Source organism: Crinia signifera, chromosome 3, assembly GCF_055691185.1.
Source record: "Crinia signifera chromosome 3, ASM5569118v1, whole genome shotgun sequence".
NCBI classification, from domain to species: domain Eukaryota; kingdom Metazoa; phylum Chordata; class Amphibia; order Anura; family Myobatrachidae; genus Crinia; species Crinia signifera.
In genome coordinates this window covers 75,497,395-75,516,683 of record NC_139219.1, presented here as the reverse complement: position 1 = coordinate 75,516,683, position 19,289 = coordinate 75,497,395, and the positions used below count along the sequence as shown (strand labels likewise).

Sequence of the window (19,289 nt, the reverse complement as noted above, 5' to 3'; positions counted from 1 at the left end):
TCTTTTTCTTTACAAAGCTGCCCTGCCCCCATTCCCAATTTAACCCTTTGCGGGCCAAGGAAATTTGTCAAAATAGGTGTAAAAATTGCCAAGCAAACCTTTTTATTAAACCCTTCCAACATTTCTGTGAGAGATCCTTAAAATATCCGTTAAAAATGCCAGCGCTGTTCACAGCGACTGTTCTTCTTTGAGTGCAATATTGAAATAAAATTCAATAAATTTACTTGGCTGTAATTTTATTTCTGCTATAAGAACGGTCGCTGTGAGCGATGCTGGCATTTTTAGCGGATATTTTGAGGATCGCTCACAGAAATGATGCCACTCAAAGGGTTAAAAGAACATCTCTCCTTCGGGACCTCTGCTGTTCAGCAGAAACTATGTTTACCCGCTTTGATACCCTAATACAATACAGCAATACATGGGGAGAACATTTATTATGTCTCACAACAGAACTTGTCCAGAGAGCGGAAACCCACATTAATGCTGGTGGAAAGGGTCTTAAAAAAACAATTGATGGATTTCACCTTCAATGACTGTCGGTAAGTAAGGAAAACTTGCATTTTGTTATATATTCCCTCTTTAGCAACATTTAGGAGCTACAGATGGTGTAGGTCTCATCTTGGCAGGGAATGGCGCTGGCGTCGCCAGCCGCCATCCCCCGCCAGCGCCATGGCGATGTCGAGAAGGGGACGCGCGCGCACGCAAGGCGCGCGCGTCCCCTTCCGACGGTGCTACCATCGGTTCCCCCGGGTCCCCGCCGGCTTGCCAGCGGTAACCCGGGGTCCCCGCCGCCTGCCCGCACCCCCCCCCTAACCCTGTCTGTCTCCCTGAGGCGGAGACGGACAGGGTTTCCATCGCGCTGGCGACGGAGACTGAGACGCGCGTGCGCGTGAGACGCACGCGCGTCTCAGTACATTCGCCGGCGGGGCGCCAGGACGTCCCCTTTGGCGACCCGCCAGCAAGGATGGGGCCTACCCCATCTGTAATTACCATGCCATGCAAGAAAAACCATTAAATGTAATAGCTTTTCCACCATTCGGTAAATCAGGGGTTAATTCGCACTAACCCACTTATACCGTATATAGGCCCTTATTCTGGTCCACTCGCAAAGGCAAATTCCTTCTCTAATGGACAAAACCATGTGCACTGCAGGGGGGGGGGGCAGATGTAACATGTGCAGAGAAAATTAGATTTGGGTGGGGTTTGTACTTCAAAGTGAGATCGATATTGCAGTGTAAAAATAATGCAGTTAGTATTTTCCCTGCACAGAAACAAAATAACACACCCAAATCTGATTCTCTCTGCGCAAGTTACATCTGCCCCACCTGCAGTTCCCATGGTTTTGCCCAATTGAGAAGGAATTTGCCTTTGCGTATGAACCGGAATAAGGGCTTCAGTGTGGAAGTGGTTTCCCAGTGCATTAAACCCCTAATTACGCCTTTTCCTCGCAGCTCTGCGGGTTGTGAGGAGTAGCACAACTTCAGCAAATTAACTTGTGACACATAGGCATTCTAATATTAAGAACAATAATATTTTGTTATATAGACAGGTCTTTGTTTTCAGGGGAATTGTTATGGTTTGGATTACTCAGTTAAGGTGCCCATACACAGAGCGATGTACTCTATACTTTTTGTACTAGATAGCATTGCATCTAGTACAAACAGTGTGCAATGTGCTACAGCAGCGTACTTTTATACTAGATGCGATGCAATCTAGTAAAAAAAAAGCATGGGCTGCACTCTCTGTGCTGTGCGATGTGATGAACGCACCGTGTATGGGCACCTTTATTGTCATGGGTTGTTGTTTTTAATGTTTGGCCAGTTAATCTTCATGTGATTGTCAGAAGTCACCATTAATTTAAGGGTCAGAAATGATGACACTGGTGGCAATCAGCAGCAGTTTCATCAATTAACCCTTTGAGTGCCAAGTGATTTTGTCAAAATAGGTGTGAAAATTGGCAAGCAAACATTTTTAAGGAAATATAATCTTTTTTTATAAAACATTTTTTATTTGAATTTATATAACAAATGTGGGCAATGCTGGCATTTGTAGCAGATATTTTGCACATCTCTCACAGAGATGTTGGCACTCAAAGGGTTAAAATGACACCAATAGTGCACCATTTTGGTCCCGGTAATTAAAGTGTGTATAGAGAGCCATAAGTATTTCACGCCTCTGTTTCCATGCTGAGAACGGTATTGTCTAGCAAGTCCATATTTCCATCTCGAAGGTTCATACTAATAGTAAAAGGCTTTGGTTTGATACTCAAGCCATAGTCGCATTGCTGGTAGAGGTCCTCTGTTGGATTGGCGGCGAATGTGCACTGATGCGCCAAAAGAGATGCGAAAAGAAAGAGTTGCATCTTTGCTAGCTCTTCTCCAATGCATCTCCGTTTGCCCACTGAGAAGATCATCACATTGCTCGCTATGTCTTTGTTGATAATCCCATTTTCATCCAAGAATCGAGACGGGTCAAATTCTGATGGGTTTGACCATTTCACCAAATCATGGTTGACTGACCACTGATTGACAAATACCACTGTGTTTTTGGAAATATTGTAGCCCATCAGGGTGGTATCTCTTGTGGTTGAATGAGGGATGGTGACAGGAACAAAACTGCTGAACCGCATTAACTCATAAAGAAAGGCCATGATGTAGGGTAAGTTGGCCTGATCATCCACACATGGTAAGCGGTCTCTGCCAATGACATTGTCCACTTCATATTGCATCTTCTTCTGAACCTCAGGATATCTGTTTTGGGATGGAAAGCACACTGTATTTAGATTATTTACAGAATGGACGACAGTTACTTCTATATGGTTTACTACAAGGGTACTAATAAACTAGGGATGTTTGCAATAAAAATCTGTGCATTAGATGTCACAGATGGTGTTTTCATCAGAATTAATAGAAGATAATTGAAGATATATGATAAGTGACAATAAGCACTTCATGCCCAAGTTCAGTGGTTACCAAACTGTCTAGTCATCCTGGGATGCTGTGTGACACTTGCAGGGGTGCCTCAGGTTGGTGGTCCAGGGCCGCAAAAAAATTAATTATGCTCATAGTGATAGATATAACCAGTGCTGGTGGCTGCCAATCATAAAATATGTGGACAATTAGAACCACAACTATGTCCATTACCACATAACTGAACCCAAGGCTGACAGTTAAGCACACTTTACTTCATTTAATATATATTTACTTAATTTATCAATAAAAACATTGGCACCATGATTCAAGAAAGTTTGGGAACCACTGCTCTAGATTTACACTAGAAGCATTTCTCCCTTTATAGTTAAAAATAGTGTGGCAAAACAAAGTGTAGCTTAAATTGGATAAAGTAATAAAACAATACTTTCCTTAACACTCTTATATGAGTCTTTCATAGATCCTTTCACACAGATAAATGTCACATATTAAAAAAAAAAACATAAAAGAACATCATGTATAGTCATTTTAATGATTATACAATATTTACTTTTATCTTTTTTTTTATGTGTGAAAAAAATTATAATATAAGAGAATAAGGAAAGTACTTGTTTTATAAGATGGGATGCACCAATAAGAGCTGTCCTTTGCCATACAAGGACTTCCAGTTTTATGACCTTGGAGTCCTTCTGCACATCCGTCGGATGACATGAGTGCTGCAGGAAGGGATCAGAATGGCTACAATCATTATGCAAATCATCCTTTCGCAGCCGTGATAGCGGCCAGCAGCGTTTGGTCCACATGCAACTCTGCGAAATTTGCATGTGGACCAGAATAAGGTCCATAGATCACATTGAACCGTGTGTACGGGGCATTACTCTCAGGCTACTCAGAGTTGCTGGGGATTTTACACTGCAGAGGCCAATAAATCTGAATCAGAATATGTAAACACTGGCCCTGGCACACCCACAAAACTAGGCTGACTCACCTCCATGTTAGGAAATGCTTCACATCGCTGCCCCCAGAATGGAAACAGCCTGTCATTTAGGGGGATACGGTCATTTGGTCTACAGCATGTTGGTCGACAAGCATTGGGTTGACACCGTTAGGTCGACAAGGGGATAGGTGAACATGGTTCTAGGTCGACAGGTCATTAGGTTGACACAAGCATTAGGTCAACAGTCAAAAGGTCAACATGGGGTTTTTCACTGTGTTTTTTGACCCGACATGTGCCTACAGGCAGTATTTCATGCCCTACCATCCACTAGGGAGTGGTGGGAGAATTAAATAGTGTGCCGAACGCATCGAGGCACCATGCCCGAAGCATTGCGAGCGAAGTGGTGCACTGGAAACTGTGTCCATGTCATCTGTGTCGACATTCGGGTAAAAAAACTGTGAAAACCACATGTCGACCTTTTGACTGTCGACCTAATGACCTGTCAACCTAAACCCATGTTGACCTTGACCCATGTCAACCTAAAACCATGTCGACCTAACGGTGTTAACCTAATGCTTGTCGCAGAGGGTCCAGGTGCCAACAGCATTCTGGGATGGCAGTAGCCCATTGTAGCCTATGGGCTACAGACTGCACTGCCGGCACGGCAATGCGGTCATCCGGGGATAAGCGGTGATCGCTATGCGCAAATCCCCGGCAAAGCACAGCGCACTCCCTATGTCTGCCCATTTTGCCGCTGTGAGGGCATGGCGAGCGGCCCAGCAGCGCTGGGCAGGGCAAGCGGGGGGGTCTCCCAACTGCCCCCCCACCACGGAACACTGTCGGCCCCGGGCGGGACTCAGGACCGCCCCAAAATAACAGGCCAGTCCCGCAAAAATCGGGACGGTTGGGATGTACAGCTTACGGGGCACAGCATCTGTCTATACGGTAGTCTCCCTGCACTTACAGTAAACATTGGAGATGTACGTAAGCTATTGGTTTGCTTACATCTCTGAATTAGACCCATAGTCGATGAAAATCTTTTACCTGTTTTTTTTTTTTCCACTTGAAATTAAATGAATCAGTGGTGCTGCCTTGTATAATGTGTGCATTTAAAAAATGTCAGTGGTGTAGTTTATCTGTCTAACAAGAAAGTTTATAGCTGAGTTTCTTTGAACAGAAAGATACAAATAAAGACTTGCTCAGACAGACCATAAGTAATACAGCCCCTGGCAGTATAAATGCCACTTCCACTCTAAAGTCAACATAGAGTTGAGTACTACATGTGCTTGTGTGGAAGCACGCTTCCTGAGAGGGTGTGAAGTGTACACAAGCTGAACAGTAAGCCTGCCCCTTCTCAGCAAGTCATGCAATCTCTGACAGAAAACACTCTCAGTCTCGCAATGAATATTACCTCCAAAGTTGATATACTGTATATTTTTTTTATTGCCCGTTAAAAAGTGGATCCTTTCCATTACCACATAACTGACCCAAATGGTATGGTAATGGTGCATATAAACTGTCACGTTATTCAAGGGAACGTCACTTTCCCATTGAGAGGTATGATTTACTTGGTTTCCCTGTTTGTACAGTAACCATTATACTAGGCTTTACAGCGGAACCACAGATTCCAGGCAGCCTGCCCCAGCAGCCTGGAGAACAACAAGTGTCAGCATGCCCAGACAGTTTCATACGCAAAAAAGTAGTAAAATCGGGCGCCTTATAATTGTGTGTTGTATCAAACCGCTAAAGTCAAGGGGAAGGTCAGTTCCCCAAAGGAAATGCAAAACAATAGACTAGCGCTAACAGTAAGAATGGGTTATTGATTGACTGTAACTTACAAAATGTATTTATACATGATAAAAATAGATTGAAGTACCATAAAAATGTTATATCATAAAGACATAAGAATGGGACATGCATTCAAATCCTATGAAGTAGTCCCAATGAGCCTTCTGACGCATCTCGTTTGAATAAGTTGTCCCAACTTATGCTTCAGGTGACTCATTGGGAAATGCTTCAGGTGACTCATTGGGTTGTATCCTGTAACCTTGCTTGAACCATTCCACACCAAGAAACTTCCAACTTGGCCAACTTGCACATTGGACTCCACTCTATGGGCGAGATGTATCAAATGGAAAATGCGGTAAAACCCCGGTTTTACCGCATTTTCCTATGTATCAAAAATGATACCGCAGTGGGTGGTGCCAGTCATCTTTGGCGGATATTTCATAATTTGGTTGAATAATTTCAGCAAACTTGCGCAATAAAAATATTATGAACAGCTGATCACTTTTTGGATAAAAAGCGTGTAAATGGCATGAAAAGCTTTTTTATGGCTCAAATTAATATTATATATTTAACTCACTGGACCACTGACATGAGCCGGGCTGCCATCAGGGAAGTGCTGTGGGTACAGCTGTCCCAGGCCCACGCTCTCTGACAGAAAGGGAAGGGCCTGGGCCGCTCTCTGAACCCCATACCCGCCCGACTGTCTCTGCTGTGCTGCCTGAGCTGAACGAAGCCCACTGCTCCTGGAGCGCAGTCTTCTTCACCTCCGGACACTGGCGGCCAATTAAAATGTGGCACCGACTGGTGAGCCAATCAGAGCTCACGTACCGGCAGCCACTCTGATCAGCTGCCGGGCCGCGAGCACCGATTACAAGTCGGTGCCATATTTTAAATGTCTGCCATCTCCCGGAGGTGACGAAGCCTGCACTCCGAGAGTACTGGGCTTCGCTCAACAAATGCAGCACAGCGGAATGGGGGTGGAAGCAGGCGGTAAGTGATTGAAGGGAGGGAAGGGAATGTTTCTTGTGGCAGCCCTGGACATAAGCAGGGGGCGTAGGGAGGGCGGAGCCAGCTGAGAAAGAGCTCCGGGCGACAAAATAACACAGGGCACCAGAGACGTGTAACTCAAGCTCTGCCGCTGGCTCACCCTCCCTGCTCGCCCACTCCCCGCAGTCCGGGCTACAGTCTGCTGCTATTTTCAATTAAAGTCTCCCGCTGGACCGCTAGCCAATAGGCGCTTGCGGTCCAGCAGCCAATCAGAAGCAGCATTGGCTGCTGGACAGTGAGCACCTATTGGCTAGCGGTCCAGCGGGAGACTTGTGAATTCAAAATAGCAGCGACACTGGCTCAGCCGGGCACATCGGGGAGCGGCGAACAGAAGAGCTGGACAGATGAGAGAGCATGCTGCATTCCTCATTGGCAATGAGCAATTTATGCCACCATTGGCAACAAGCATTTTTAGTCCCCCTTGACAATGAGCAATTTCAATCCCCCTTGGCAGAGAGCAATTTCAGTCCCCCTTGACAATGAGCAATTTCAGTCCCCCTTGGCAACGAGCAATTTCAGTCCCCCTTGGCAATGAGCTATTTCAGTCCCCCTTGGCAATGAGCAATTTCAGTCCACCCTGGCAACAAGCAATTTCAGCCCCCCTTGGCATGGAGCATGAAGCCCCTTGGCATGGAGCATGAATCCCCTGGCAAGGAGCATGAAGTTCCTAGCAATGAGCATGTAGGTAAGTGGCACTTATGTGTCAAATGTGTAATGGGCATTACGGTTTGTTATATTGTATGTAATGGGCATTACTGTATGTTATATAGTATGAAATGGGCATCATGTGCGGCATTACAGCAAATCGGGGAGGAGGGGGGGGGGGTTTGCTAAACATGCCCTTGCACCGGGGCACCTCGCTACACCACTGGACATGAGAATGTGAAATGTTTGCAGAAGGACTTCTTCATGCAAAATAACTTTACATTTGTAATTAATTTGGCAGCAATATTTGTTTTATCTATTACCCAAATACCATAATATGCCTGTGTCACCATGTAGACTTTTACTATTGTGGAAAGTTTTCGAACCATGTTTAAATAGGTGTTGTCATGTCTTGTAGTGCTTGTTTCTTTTTTATTTTTTATTACTATTAATTACTGTTTAATCTTTTGACTTTTGCTTAAACATTTTTTTTTCATTGGCACAGATGTGGTTGTTTATTTTACCAATTATTCCCAGGGTTAAACTTTCAGAGTGTGCCCAGTTTGCGGTGAACTTTTTATCCTCGGATACAGCTCTTGGCATCTTTCCCAGAGCATGGCGTTACCTAATACTTAATTACTGTAAATGCAAGTTCTATCAGCATACCACAAAACATAACCAGTACCGCAGTCTGTGTGCGCACAGCAGACCCCTTTAACACAACTATGGGGGGTTACCAATTAGCCCTGATGAATTTTCATCTGATGAAGGATACCTAATAATGGATATTATAACCAATCCTCATAACCGTATTACCCTGCTATGGTCATTTTTATCGAACAACAAAAGACCTGTGATCCCACGAAACACATAGGATCAGGCATAGGTTCCTGCTTATTGGGGATTATGCTTTAAGTGCTGGTATGGAGGTGTAAGGATGCCGTCAATGGAACAGCCCACATTGTGTTAATCTGGCCACATGCATAGTTACCACGACTGAGGGTGATTAAATATTTTATTTTGGATGCTCAATGTAATGGGAGTCAATCTGAGGAATTCAGTCATGTATCTGATGGTGTCCATTACGTCTGACGCACCCTAAAGTACTAAGTTTAGGCGGGCTAGGCGGCTGAGCTCCAGCCAGCGATGTGGAAAAATTACATCCAAACAGGACACTTTCAGCACATTTCTGCTTACCACACCAGGTGGCGAGTCAAAATATTGGTGCAGAATTGCTGACTCTCTAGTGGCAGGTGCTCAAATAACACTCTCTACGTTACAAATGTCTAAACTATCTAAGGGTATAGGTCATAGGGTCGAGAAAAGCAGGGTCGGCATGCATTAGATCGACCACTGATGCATCAATGTTGACATGTCTAAAGGTCAACATGGGGTTTGGTCAACGTCAGCAATAGGTCGACATGGGCAAGGTCGACAATCAAAAGGTCGACATGGGGTTTTTCACTTTTTTCCTCCCGAATGTCAACACGGACACTAAAATAGTGCAAAGCTGCGCTTGCCATTCTTCGAGCACGGTGCCTCGCTACGTTCAGCACACCATTTTATTCTTCCACCACGCCCTAGTGGATGGTAGGGGGTGAAATACTGCCTGGCGGCACATGCCAGATAAAAAAAAGTGAAAAACCCCGGGTGACATTCTATGTGTAGCGGTAAAAACCGCATGATTTTTACCGCACCTAATCACACTTTTGAAAATCGCAAGATTGGGCCGTTTTTCGCATATTTAATGAGATGCGAAAAATGGCCCAAATAGTGCGACTAGGTGCGATTTGATGCAATTTCTTTAGTCCTGAAAATGTGCGATTTTCAGGTCTGGAAATCGCACATTTGCAGGAAATCGCAATTTAAAAAAACAAAAACAACTGCGCGGGGTCCCCCGCCAGAGCATAACCAGCCCCGGGCTCATTGAGCCGGTGCTGGTGACATAAAATCACGGTCCCAGACAAATAGGGGTCCCCTTGATTTAATGAAACCAGCACAGGCTCAAGGTCCGGCGCTGGTTTCCAAAATACGGGGGACAAAATGACTAGGGGTCCCCCGCATTTCAAGAACCAGCACCAGACCCAACCAACCAGCAGGGTAATGCCACAGCCGGGGGACACTTATTATAAAAGGTCCCGCGGCCAAAGCATTATCCCCCTGGCTGGTCAGCATGGGCAGGGGTCCTGGGGAAGTGGGGACCCCCCCAAAGAAGGGGTCCCCCCCTCCAGGACTTACCAGCCCATGCTGAAAGTCCGGGGCTGTCCCCGATGCCCCTGGGCGGTGGGCATCGGGCTGCTGAAAAGTGTAAAAAAAAAGAATAAAAACGATTGTCTTATACTGTAGAACTATGAGTCCCAGTAAGCCTAAACCACAAGTCCCAGCATGCGGGCATTAAAGGGCCCGCTGGCACTTGTAGTTCCACAGTACAAGAAATAGTTAAATAAAACACACACTGACACCCAGAAAAATGAACGTTTAATACATCCACAGCCCACACATACTGATACTTACCTACCTTGAGCCCCTGGGTCGGTCCCTGGATCCGGGGTCCTGGCTCCAGGGCTGAAGAGTCCGGTTCCGGAGCCTTGGTCCTGGTTCCAGGGCTGGTCTGGGGTCCGGGGTCCTGGATCCGTAGTAATCCAAAGGGGTACCTGAGGAAGGAAATCCTACTCACCTGGTCCCCGGCGACGACCCCGGCATCTTCAGCTCCAGACGCGCTGCTCCCGGCTAGTACCCGCTCATGGACTGGAGAGACGCAGAGATTTTCATCTTCGGCGCCTCTCCTCCGGATGATTCTATTGGCCGCCTAGCGGCCAATTAGGAGCCGAGAAAGTCGGCTCCTAAATTGCTATTTTATAAACACTTAGCAGTGAGGGGGGTGGTGTGGGATGGTGGCGATTGAATGCGCCCATGGAAACACCCTGCTTTTTTGGGGCGTTACCATGCAAATTGCACTGTGACGCGGGTGCCAGCAGCTGACATCACTGGATGTCAGCTGCCCGCCCTCTTCCCGTACAGGGAGCACGTAAAGCTAAGGCACCAGAGAGTGTCTTTGTTTTGTATGCGGCCTCCAAATCATCTGATGGCCCCTGCACCCAAGGCTACTTGCAGGGAACTTCAGGAGCGGGGAGGGGCGGCATACAGCCGCGTGGGCGGCGATACATCCACAGGCAATGATGCAAATTTCACAGCGTTGCGTGTGGACCAGAATAAGGTGCACAGTCTGTAAGAGGACAAGTAGGTGCTGATTTCCTCATACTTTATCTTTCTCCACTTTATCACTCCCTAAGGCCTACAGCAGCTCCCCATTATGAATCTTGATTGTGCAGCACACATATCCACTATTCCCCAAAAAAGTGACAGTAAAATCCATTGTGTACACTGGCTGTGTGGGTGTGGTACAGGGTTCCGACAGTCGGGATCCCGACAGTCATTAGCCAGACATCGGGATCCTGACTGGCCAGACTCAGACTCAGACTTGCGGGCTCGCTGCGCTCGCCATGCTGCGGGCACGGTGGCTTGCTACGCTCGCCACCTAATCTATTTTCCCTCTATGGGGGTCGTGGACCCCCACGAGGGAAAATAGCCGGTGGCCGTCGGGAACCCGTGCATCAGTATTTTAACAGTCGGGATCCCGACGTCGGGTAAATGACTGTCGAGATTCCGACTGTCGGGACCCCGTCTGGCACCTGGCTGTGTTCTACAACTACAATTAAGAACATCATTTACTGTAAATGAAAATTTGAATACGTTATAGTCATATTTTAAATGTATCAGATGCAAAACCAAGTATCACATGTGTGACTGGCATGCAAGGATAAAGCTTGGACAAACATGAAACGATAAAATCAGTGTAATCTTAGTCATCTCCCCTGGATTTTTTTTTCTTAGGGTTAATTTAATTAAATTAGGTCATTTATCAAAGTCTTTAAGCAGATACCAAAGCAATTATTTATGAACATAAAATGAGTTTTCATGTGGATTTACAGCCTATGGCTAAAGTTGGCTATGGGAGATTCCCGTTAACAGGGTGACTAAAATGATCACTAAAATAATGAAAGCTCCTTACTGGTCTGATGGAAATGAAAGGGAGTAGTACAATTGTTTGTTCTAAAAGAGATCTACTCCAGAGATAAAGTGATCGCTACCGGGATTTATATTTTTAATCTTTGGGGGTACAGTATTCAATGTTACCCCTTATTTCCAATTTTCGTAAATAAGTGGTTTTCACTATCCAATCCCGTCAGTTTTCGCCGGGGAAACGGCTGGGATTAGTGTCTGCAGATCGAGATTCGAGGAAACGGACGCCAAATTTTTTAATTGACGGCAGTTTCTGAGGAAAATGATGTGGATTTGTGAAAAAAAAAAAAAAAGAAATAAAAACATTGAACAGATCAAATGCGAATTTCATTTATTCTTTTGTGGAAACGGACGTTATTTCTGTGTTGTTCTGCAAAAAAACTGACAAAGAAAGGGTATGGGCCATTGGGTCGACCAGTATCAGGCATCGACATGCTTTGGGGTGACCACAGAATGTCGACATGGCTTAGGTCAACAAATGAAATATGTCGACATGGCTAATTTTGAAAGAGTTGGAGGGTCGACATGTGTAAGGTCAAAAGGTCGACATGAGTTTAAAAAAAAATCCGAATGTCAACATAGCTTCGGGCACGGTGCCTCGCTACACTCAGCAAACTATTCTATTCTCCCACCACGCCCTAGTCGATGGTAGGGCATGAAATACCGCCTGTCGGCCCATTTTGGAAAAAAAAAAGGTGACAAACTCACGTCGACCACTGACTGTCGACCTAGCAATTGTCGACCTGATGCTTCTGTCGACCTGACAACCCTGTCGACCTAAGACATGTCGACCTATTTCATGTTTCGACCTAAGCCATGTCGACTTTCCATGGTCGATGCAATGCATGTCGACCTAATACGGGTAGACTTAATGACCGTATATCCATAGAAAACGCCCCTATAGGTGTTTTCTATGGGTATACAGTATTTTTAGGTATTTTTAAATGCAAATCCTCCGCTAAACCAGTGGTTCTCAAACCAAACTCTCAGGTATCCCCAACATTTCATGTTTTCAGGAGTTCTGTCTGTGAAAACAATTGGGATAATCACTAACCTGTGGGATGACAAATGGGGTGATTCAGGTTGGTTTGCAAAAGCAAACTTTTTCTTTAATGGACAAAACCATTTGCACTGTAGGTGGGGCAGATGTGAATCGCTGCTGCCCTATGTTGATACATTGGGCAGCTTTGCATCCCCCATAGAAACCTATGGGGGATGCGGCCGGCGGCAGTACAGGAGGGATCGCAGCAGGGATCGGAGATTCCTGATAAGGTCCCTCCTGAGACATTTGGGTGATACTGAATATTTGTGGCTAACGCCCTAGAATGGGTGTTTTCTGGGATTTAGCTGCAAATATAGATTGATAAATGCGGCCCAAAGTGCTCCTGATTGTTAAGTTACAGGCTGGGTTTAAAAAGGAACAGTTAGGAGCTGATTGGCCGGTGATAAAGTACCAGGCACTCTATCACTTCTCCTCCCTTATCACTGATTCATACATCTACCCCATATTTCTTAAGTATCCACTTCTAAATAATATTTACAATTGGGAAGATATTGACGAAAGATATTGACGACAGACGAAAGACGAAAGATCTAGCTACAGTTTATAGGCACTTTCTGAAAGATATCCAAATTGAGCTGCATGCACAGTTGATGAACAATCTTGATGAACAACTGGCGGGTACGCTCATCATCATTCGTCGTTCGAAAGATATTTTGACCAATTTCGCTCAGAATGGCCGAAATGAACGAAATTGGTCAAAAAAGTTGGTCAAAAAAATTGTACAGTGTGTATGCACCTAACAGGATCCTACACCAGTGATGTGTTAACTGTGATGCCCAATGCAATTATTTCTACTTCTGGCTCTCTGGATGATCTACTGACCTATATTCCATTACATGCTGCCTTCAACTAGACCTCTCTGAGAATGGCAGAATCCAAAGATTTTTACAGCTAGCTAATTATTTTATCTAGCATAGCCAGGTAGACTTTGCAGATTTCCTGGCAGGTTAAACAACTATATGTATGTAAATCCTTCATCCTCACATGCACCTTACTCTTTTGTGTGCCTCAGGTTGCCAACGAACAAGAGAAGGAGTACCACAGGTAAGGCAGATATAGGGATGTAAAGTTCTATGCTTTGGAGACAGATAAAGTGGATGGTGCTAAAAGTACCAGCCAATCAGCTCCTAAATATGAAGTTACAGGCTGGGTTAAAAAAACAAGTTAGGAGCTGATTGGCTGATGCATTATCACTGGCTACTTTATCACTTCATCAGGGTTAAAAAACAAGCTGCCCATTTATCTCCATCCACTTTATCCAAAGCTAAAGGTGCCCATACACGTTGCGATTGTCAAATGCGTTTTGAACTTTTAAGTTCAAAACGCATCGCATGTGGTTAGAATCGCACCGTGTTTCTGCGGGGATGCGATGCGCGTCCCCGTGAGTGCGATATTGTATAGCACAAAATGTATGTGCAGGCAGTACTTTTTGTGCTACATCGCATCGCATCACTTTTGTAGTACAGTGCGATGCGATGTACCCAGTGACCATAAGGTCACTATATAATAATTAAAAAAAGCTAAAATCGTATCGCATTGCACAAGACAGTACAGTACATCGAATTGCATCCCATACAAGTGACAAAATCGCACAGCACCAATAAAGTTCAAAACGCACAGCACACTAAAATCAAAACGTGTATTGGCACCTTTAGTAAATAGACACCATTAGCCGGTGATTGCTGCACATTAGCCAGTGATTGCTGCACATTAGCCAGTGATTGCTGCACAGGTGAGAATTGATGAATTCCAGTGTCAAGCTGCCCATACACGCTGCGCTCCCGGCGTGCGTTCTGGGCTTAAATAGCATCCATCACATCGCATTGCATGCCTTGTGCATGCAATGCGATGCGATGTGATGAAAAGCAAGTACAAAAAGTATGTGCAGCACATACTTTTTGTACTGTGCGATGAGGTGCCGCGGGAGCGCGCACCTTAAAGCACACATCGCACCGCGGGGAATCGCAGCGTGTATGGGCGGCATTACTCATATTTATATTGCTCTGAGCAGCAGTGTGATACAAATGTAAGGTACCGCTGCAGGTGGATTAAACTGATAAATAGCTTGCAGTGTGTAAAATAAAATAAAATAGAAACACTGAGTTATTAAGCTGCTGAGACTGAGTGGGTGATTTATCCATGAGGGAACATGAACTAAAGACATAACTATTATCTAAGACTGAAATGATTAAGGGCGAGATTCTCTATTACAGAAATGCGGTAAAAACCCCGTTATCGGGGTTTTTACCGCATTTCTGTATTCTCTAACCCCCCTTCGCAGTGTCACCGCTGCGGAGGGAATCGCCAGCAAAAGCTGGCGGTTCCCTGCAGAAGCCTATGGGCTTCTTACCGCAGCGGTGTGTGAGGGATCCGTCACGGATCCCTCCCAGCATGCCCTGCGGCCGGCGCGTCAGTCTGCGCATGCGCAGATGGACTCCCGGGTCATAGACCCGGAAGTCCAGCAACGGCGCCGCATCGCAAGGGACAGCTCTTACCGCAAGAGCTGTCCCTTGCGTTAATGACCGCATATTTTAGAGAATATGCGGTCATTAGAAATGCGGTTGCCGGCGAAGAGGGCTGCGGATTTTAGAGAATCCCGCCCTAAATAAGGGAAAAGTTTTACCTCAGACGGAATAAGTTTTTTTACTTAAGATGTATAATTTACTCAATACTGAGATGATATAATTACAAAGCTGTGTTACCCATGAATGAGTGGGTGATTTATTATAGGTGTAACATCTTACCAGAGTGTGAGGACACTTTGCCACTTTGCTCAGATGGCGGTTTTATAAAACCAGGACTTTTTCTCCAGACTAGGAGGTATATTTAGTAGTGTCGGTTTATCGGAGATGTTACCCATAGCAACCTACCAGACTCTACGGGGTGGATTTACTATGATGGGAGTTCTATTTCAGATGGGATGTTGCTATAGACAACCAATCAGATCTATTATCTTCTGAAGGTGCTAAAAAAAATAAGTAGATTCTGATTGGTTGCCCAGAGCAACATCCCATGTGAAATAGAACTCCCATCTTAGTAAATTCCCCCCTAGGTATTATCTTCCAGAAGGTGCCACATAAATGACAAGTACCATCTGATTGGTTGCTATGGGCAGCATGTCTACTTCTATAAAGCTTTGCCAGAGGGTTACGTTTACTAAGATGGGAGTTCTATGGAAGATGGGATGTTGCCCATAGCAACCAATCAAATTCTATTTAGCACCTGAATCTAGAAGATAATATATAAACTCAGATTGGTTGCTATGGGCAACATCCCGCCTTAGTAAAGACCTTAAGCTTTGCCAGAGTGAGAAAGGTATGGAAGAGCTGGATTGATACATCTGCTTTAATAATAAAATAATTAATAATTAAATAATAAAAAATATAAAACAATTATTTAAATACTTTTTGGAGACTGGTTGTAGCAAACTGATCTGCAGAGGTGGGGTAACCCTCAGGCACTTGGCATGCTCCAATTTGTATATGCTTTTTTCTTATGGTTATTCTATTAATTGCACAGGAATTTTTGTGTTATAAAACGTACTTTCTACTGTATGCTGCTGCTTAATTGTGTAATATGATTACAGGATAGATGGGCACAGTTATAATGCCTCCGGGGATGGCAAGGCAAATAGGCGGTAGCACAGTATATGGCAGGATGCATGGGCAGCTATAATGCCTCTGGGGAAGACAATACATTCGGGAGGCAGCACAGGATATGGGGAATGCTTGGGTATATGGCAGGATGGATGGGCAGAGCTGTAATGCCAGTGGGGATGGCAGCATAGTATATGGCAGGATGGACGGGTATATGGTATGATGGATGGGTATATGGCAGGATGGATGGGTATATGGCAGGATGGATTGGGTATATGGTAGGATGGATTGGATATAGTGTATGGCAGGATGGATGGGTATATGGTGGGATGGATGGGTATATGGTAGGATAAATGGATATATGGCGGGATGGATTGGGTATATGGTAGGATGGATTGGATATATGGTGGGATGGATGGGTATATGGTAGGATAAATGGGTATATGGCGGGATGGATGGGTATATGGCAGGATGAATGGGTATATGGTGGAATGGATGGGTATATGGCAGGATGGATGGGTATTAGGCAGGATGGATGGGTATATGGTAGGATGGATGGGTATATGGCGGGATGGATGGGTATATGGCAGGATGGATGGGTATATGGCAGGATGGATGGGTATATGGCAGGATGGATGGGTATATGGCAGGATGGATGGGTATTTGGCAGGATGGATGGGTATATGGTAGGATGGATGGGTATATGGTAGGATGGATGGGTATATGGCAGGATGGATGGGTATATGGCAGGATGGATGGGTATATGGCAGGATGGATGGGTATTTGGCAGGATGGATGGGTATATGGTAGGATGGATGGGTATATGGTAGGATGGATGGGTATATGGTAGGATGCACCCTCACCTGATGAGGAAGAAGATCAGCCACTGCAGGGATGTGGAAAGAGTGTCCTGGCTGGCCCCGAATATATCACAGACTGTGGCCGGGACATGCTCAGCCTCCAGCAGGTGGTTCCCCGGGTTACCGTTCTTCCCCTCGTCCCCCCGTTCTGCACCAGCCCGGGCAGCGGCTGCTTTCCCGTTCGCCCCCGGAAGGATGTGAATGAAGGCGTCCATCATGTCCCGGGTTACGCTCCATACAGCCGTGTCCCGGTGCTGCAGGAACTTGCTATGGACAAAGTGGTAAAACTCGCGGTTGACCTGCTGGAAGTCCCGGAACGCGGTCCGGACGGGGTTGGGGAAGCGCTGCAGCCAGGGCATGACGTCCACCAGGCTGCCCGCCCCCACCGTGCGGCTGAACTTGTCGTTGTTGCTAAGCAGCGCCTGGAACTCCCGGTCCGTGTGGCTGTAGCGGCGGCCGAAGCACACTGCGCTCATCACGTTGGCCACCACCACCACCAGGTGCCTGCCCGGGGCAAAGTACGCGCCCTCCGGGCCCAGGGCACGGAACAGGCCGAGCAGCTCCCGGGTCTCCCGCAGCACGTGCTGGCCCAGGCTGCGCTTGGTGTGCGGGTTGTTGGTGGAGAAGGCTCTGACGGTGGACTGGGCGATTTTGCGGTGCACTCTCCACCTCTCGCTGTACGCCCCGAATGCCAAACTGCGCCCTCCAGATACGTAGCTGAAGGACGGGAATGCGGGGCGCCCCGCAAAGTCTCCCCCGGTGTGCAGCAGTGCTTCGCGGATGGTGCGGTCCCCGTTCAGCACCAGCACCTTCTGGCTGCCCAGCTTTATCTGGAAGATCTCCCCGTACGTCTTACCCATAGCCACGAAGGCCAGGTGAGGCAGGCTGCCCAGCTGCAGGGCATTGCCCACCAGGGGCCAGGGGAAGGGCCCGGGCGGGTGCTGCGCCCCCCACCATCTGGGCAAGATCCACAGCTGTATCCACCTGTAGGTGTAAATGGCGAGCAGGGTGCAGAGTGCGGGTAGCAGCAGGCTGCGCACATCCTCATACAGACACAGCATCTCCTGGGGGACCTGGGGGCAAACACAGCAAACAGGGGGGCAATTAGCAGCGAGCCTAATGCACATTAAATTACAGTATGTAAATATATATGTATTTATGTATATATATATATATATGACACTGGCACAACCCACGTTACACAATGCACTCAACCTGCGTAATAGCGGTGCGTGGGGCAATGTGGCCATGCTACAAGATGCCAGATATATATATATATATATATATATATATATATATATATATATACACACACACACACGTGTGTGTGTGTGTGTGTGTGTGTGTGTGTGTTTATATATATTTATTCGCTCCACACTGCCCGCATCTAGCTACCTGGGCAGGTGACTCCAGCACTGTCACCACAATGACACGGGAGTCCCCCCTGTCCCGCACCCATCCCGCATCTAGCTACCTGGGCAGGTGACTCCAGCACTGTCACCACAATGACCCTGGAGTCCCCCCTGTCCCGCACCCATCCCGCATCTAGCTACCTGGGCAGGTGACTCCAGCACTGTCACCACAATGACACGGGAGTCCCCCCCTGTCCCGCACCCATCCCGCATCTAGCTACCTGGGCAGGTGACTCCAGCACTGTCACCACACTGATGGCACCGGCTAGCGCATTCGGGAAGCCTCAGAGGCAGCAGTTTCACATGGTCCCAGGCACTATAGGATGAGGCTGAGGGGCTGTAAGTTATATAGAGGATGCTGCTCCTAGCAGTGCACAGTGGAAGGTACTGCAGGAGGCTGCTCAGCATTGCCCTTATATATATGAAGCCTCCTCTCGGACAGCTGTGTGACTGGGCTTCCTCCCCGAGAGGCACCGTCTGGTCACCGCCCAGCTCCTCACCATTGGACCCTGGCTGTTCAGCACCACGCACCGGGGATCTCAGGATCATACTCCTGAGCTTGGAGGGGAGAGCTGGCTCCATCACAAACTCTCCCTCACTTGTCATTGGCTGCACGCACAGGTCTCATTATCAGCCATTAACTCCTGCATTGCCCCAGGGGATGGGGGATCTCTCAGTTTATTCCAAGCCCTTTTCCAGCCACCTTGGTTATCCTGGATTTCATTCTCCTTTTCCCCAAATGCTGCAGGACCTGCAGAGACTGGGGAATGGTTACATGTCCCTATTGTACTGGAGCTGGCTTAATGCTGTAATGGCTGGGAGAAATCGGATCAGGTGTATGTTAGGGTGTGTGATGCCCAGATACTGTATACCATGGGTCTTCAACCTGTGGCCCTCCAGATGTTGTGAAACTACATGTTCCAACATG

The 19,289-nt window shown here is 46.6% G+C and overlaps 1 protein-coding gene and 1 long non-coding RNA gene across 3 annotated transcripts in view; one reads left to right on the top strand and one right to left on the bottom strand.

Annotated features, from left to right (window-relative positions):
- Positions 1–417: 417 nt before the first annotated feature.
- On the bottom strand, positions 418–18,875 carry LOC146063557 (cytochrome P450 1B1-like). Of its 2 annotated transcripts, none has more exons than XM_083176031.1 (3): positions 18,583–18,875; positions 16,953–18,022; positions 418–2,750 (listed from the first exon to the last, which is right to left on the bottom strand). In XM_083176031.1, exons 2-3 carry the CDS (start codon positions 18,008–18,010, stop codon positions 2,168–2,170), a joined length of 1,641 nt encoding a protein of 546 aa, XP_083032157.1. In that variant the 5' UTR covers positions 18,011–18,022; positions 18,583–18,875; the 3' UTR covers positions 418–2,167. The 2 variants fall into 2 exon arrangements, with proteins under 2 accessions (XP_083032157.1, XP_083032158.1); XM_083176032.1 differs by lacking the exon at positions 18,583–18,875 and adding an exon at positions 18,345–18,368.
- Positions 16,892–19,289, top strand: part of LOC146063558 (uncharacterized) — a 97,691-nt gene continuing 95,293 nt past the window's right edge. Inside the window, exon 1 of the long non-coding RNA XR_014471614.1 lies at positions 16,892–17,824. This is a non-coding gene — a long non-coding RNA (uncharacterized LOC146063558). The remainder of the gene's footprint in view (positions 17,825–19,289) is intronic.

Excerpts from the sequence above, each read along its gene's own strand:
- LOC146063557 (XM_083176031.1), bottom strand. The coding sequence starts at position 18,010 with ATGCTGTGTCTGTATGAGGATGTGCGCAGCCTGCTGCTACCCGCACTC. Across the intron at positions 2,751-16,952 it reads CTGATCTTCTTCCTCATCAG|ATATCCTGAGGTTCAGAAGA; the intron begins GTGAGGGTGCAT and ends ATCCCAAAACAG.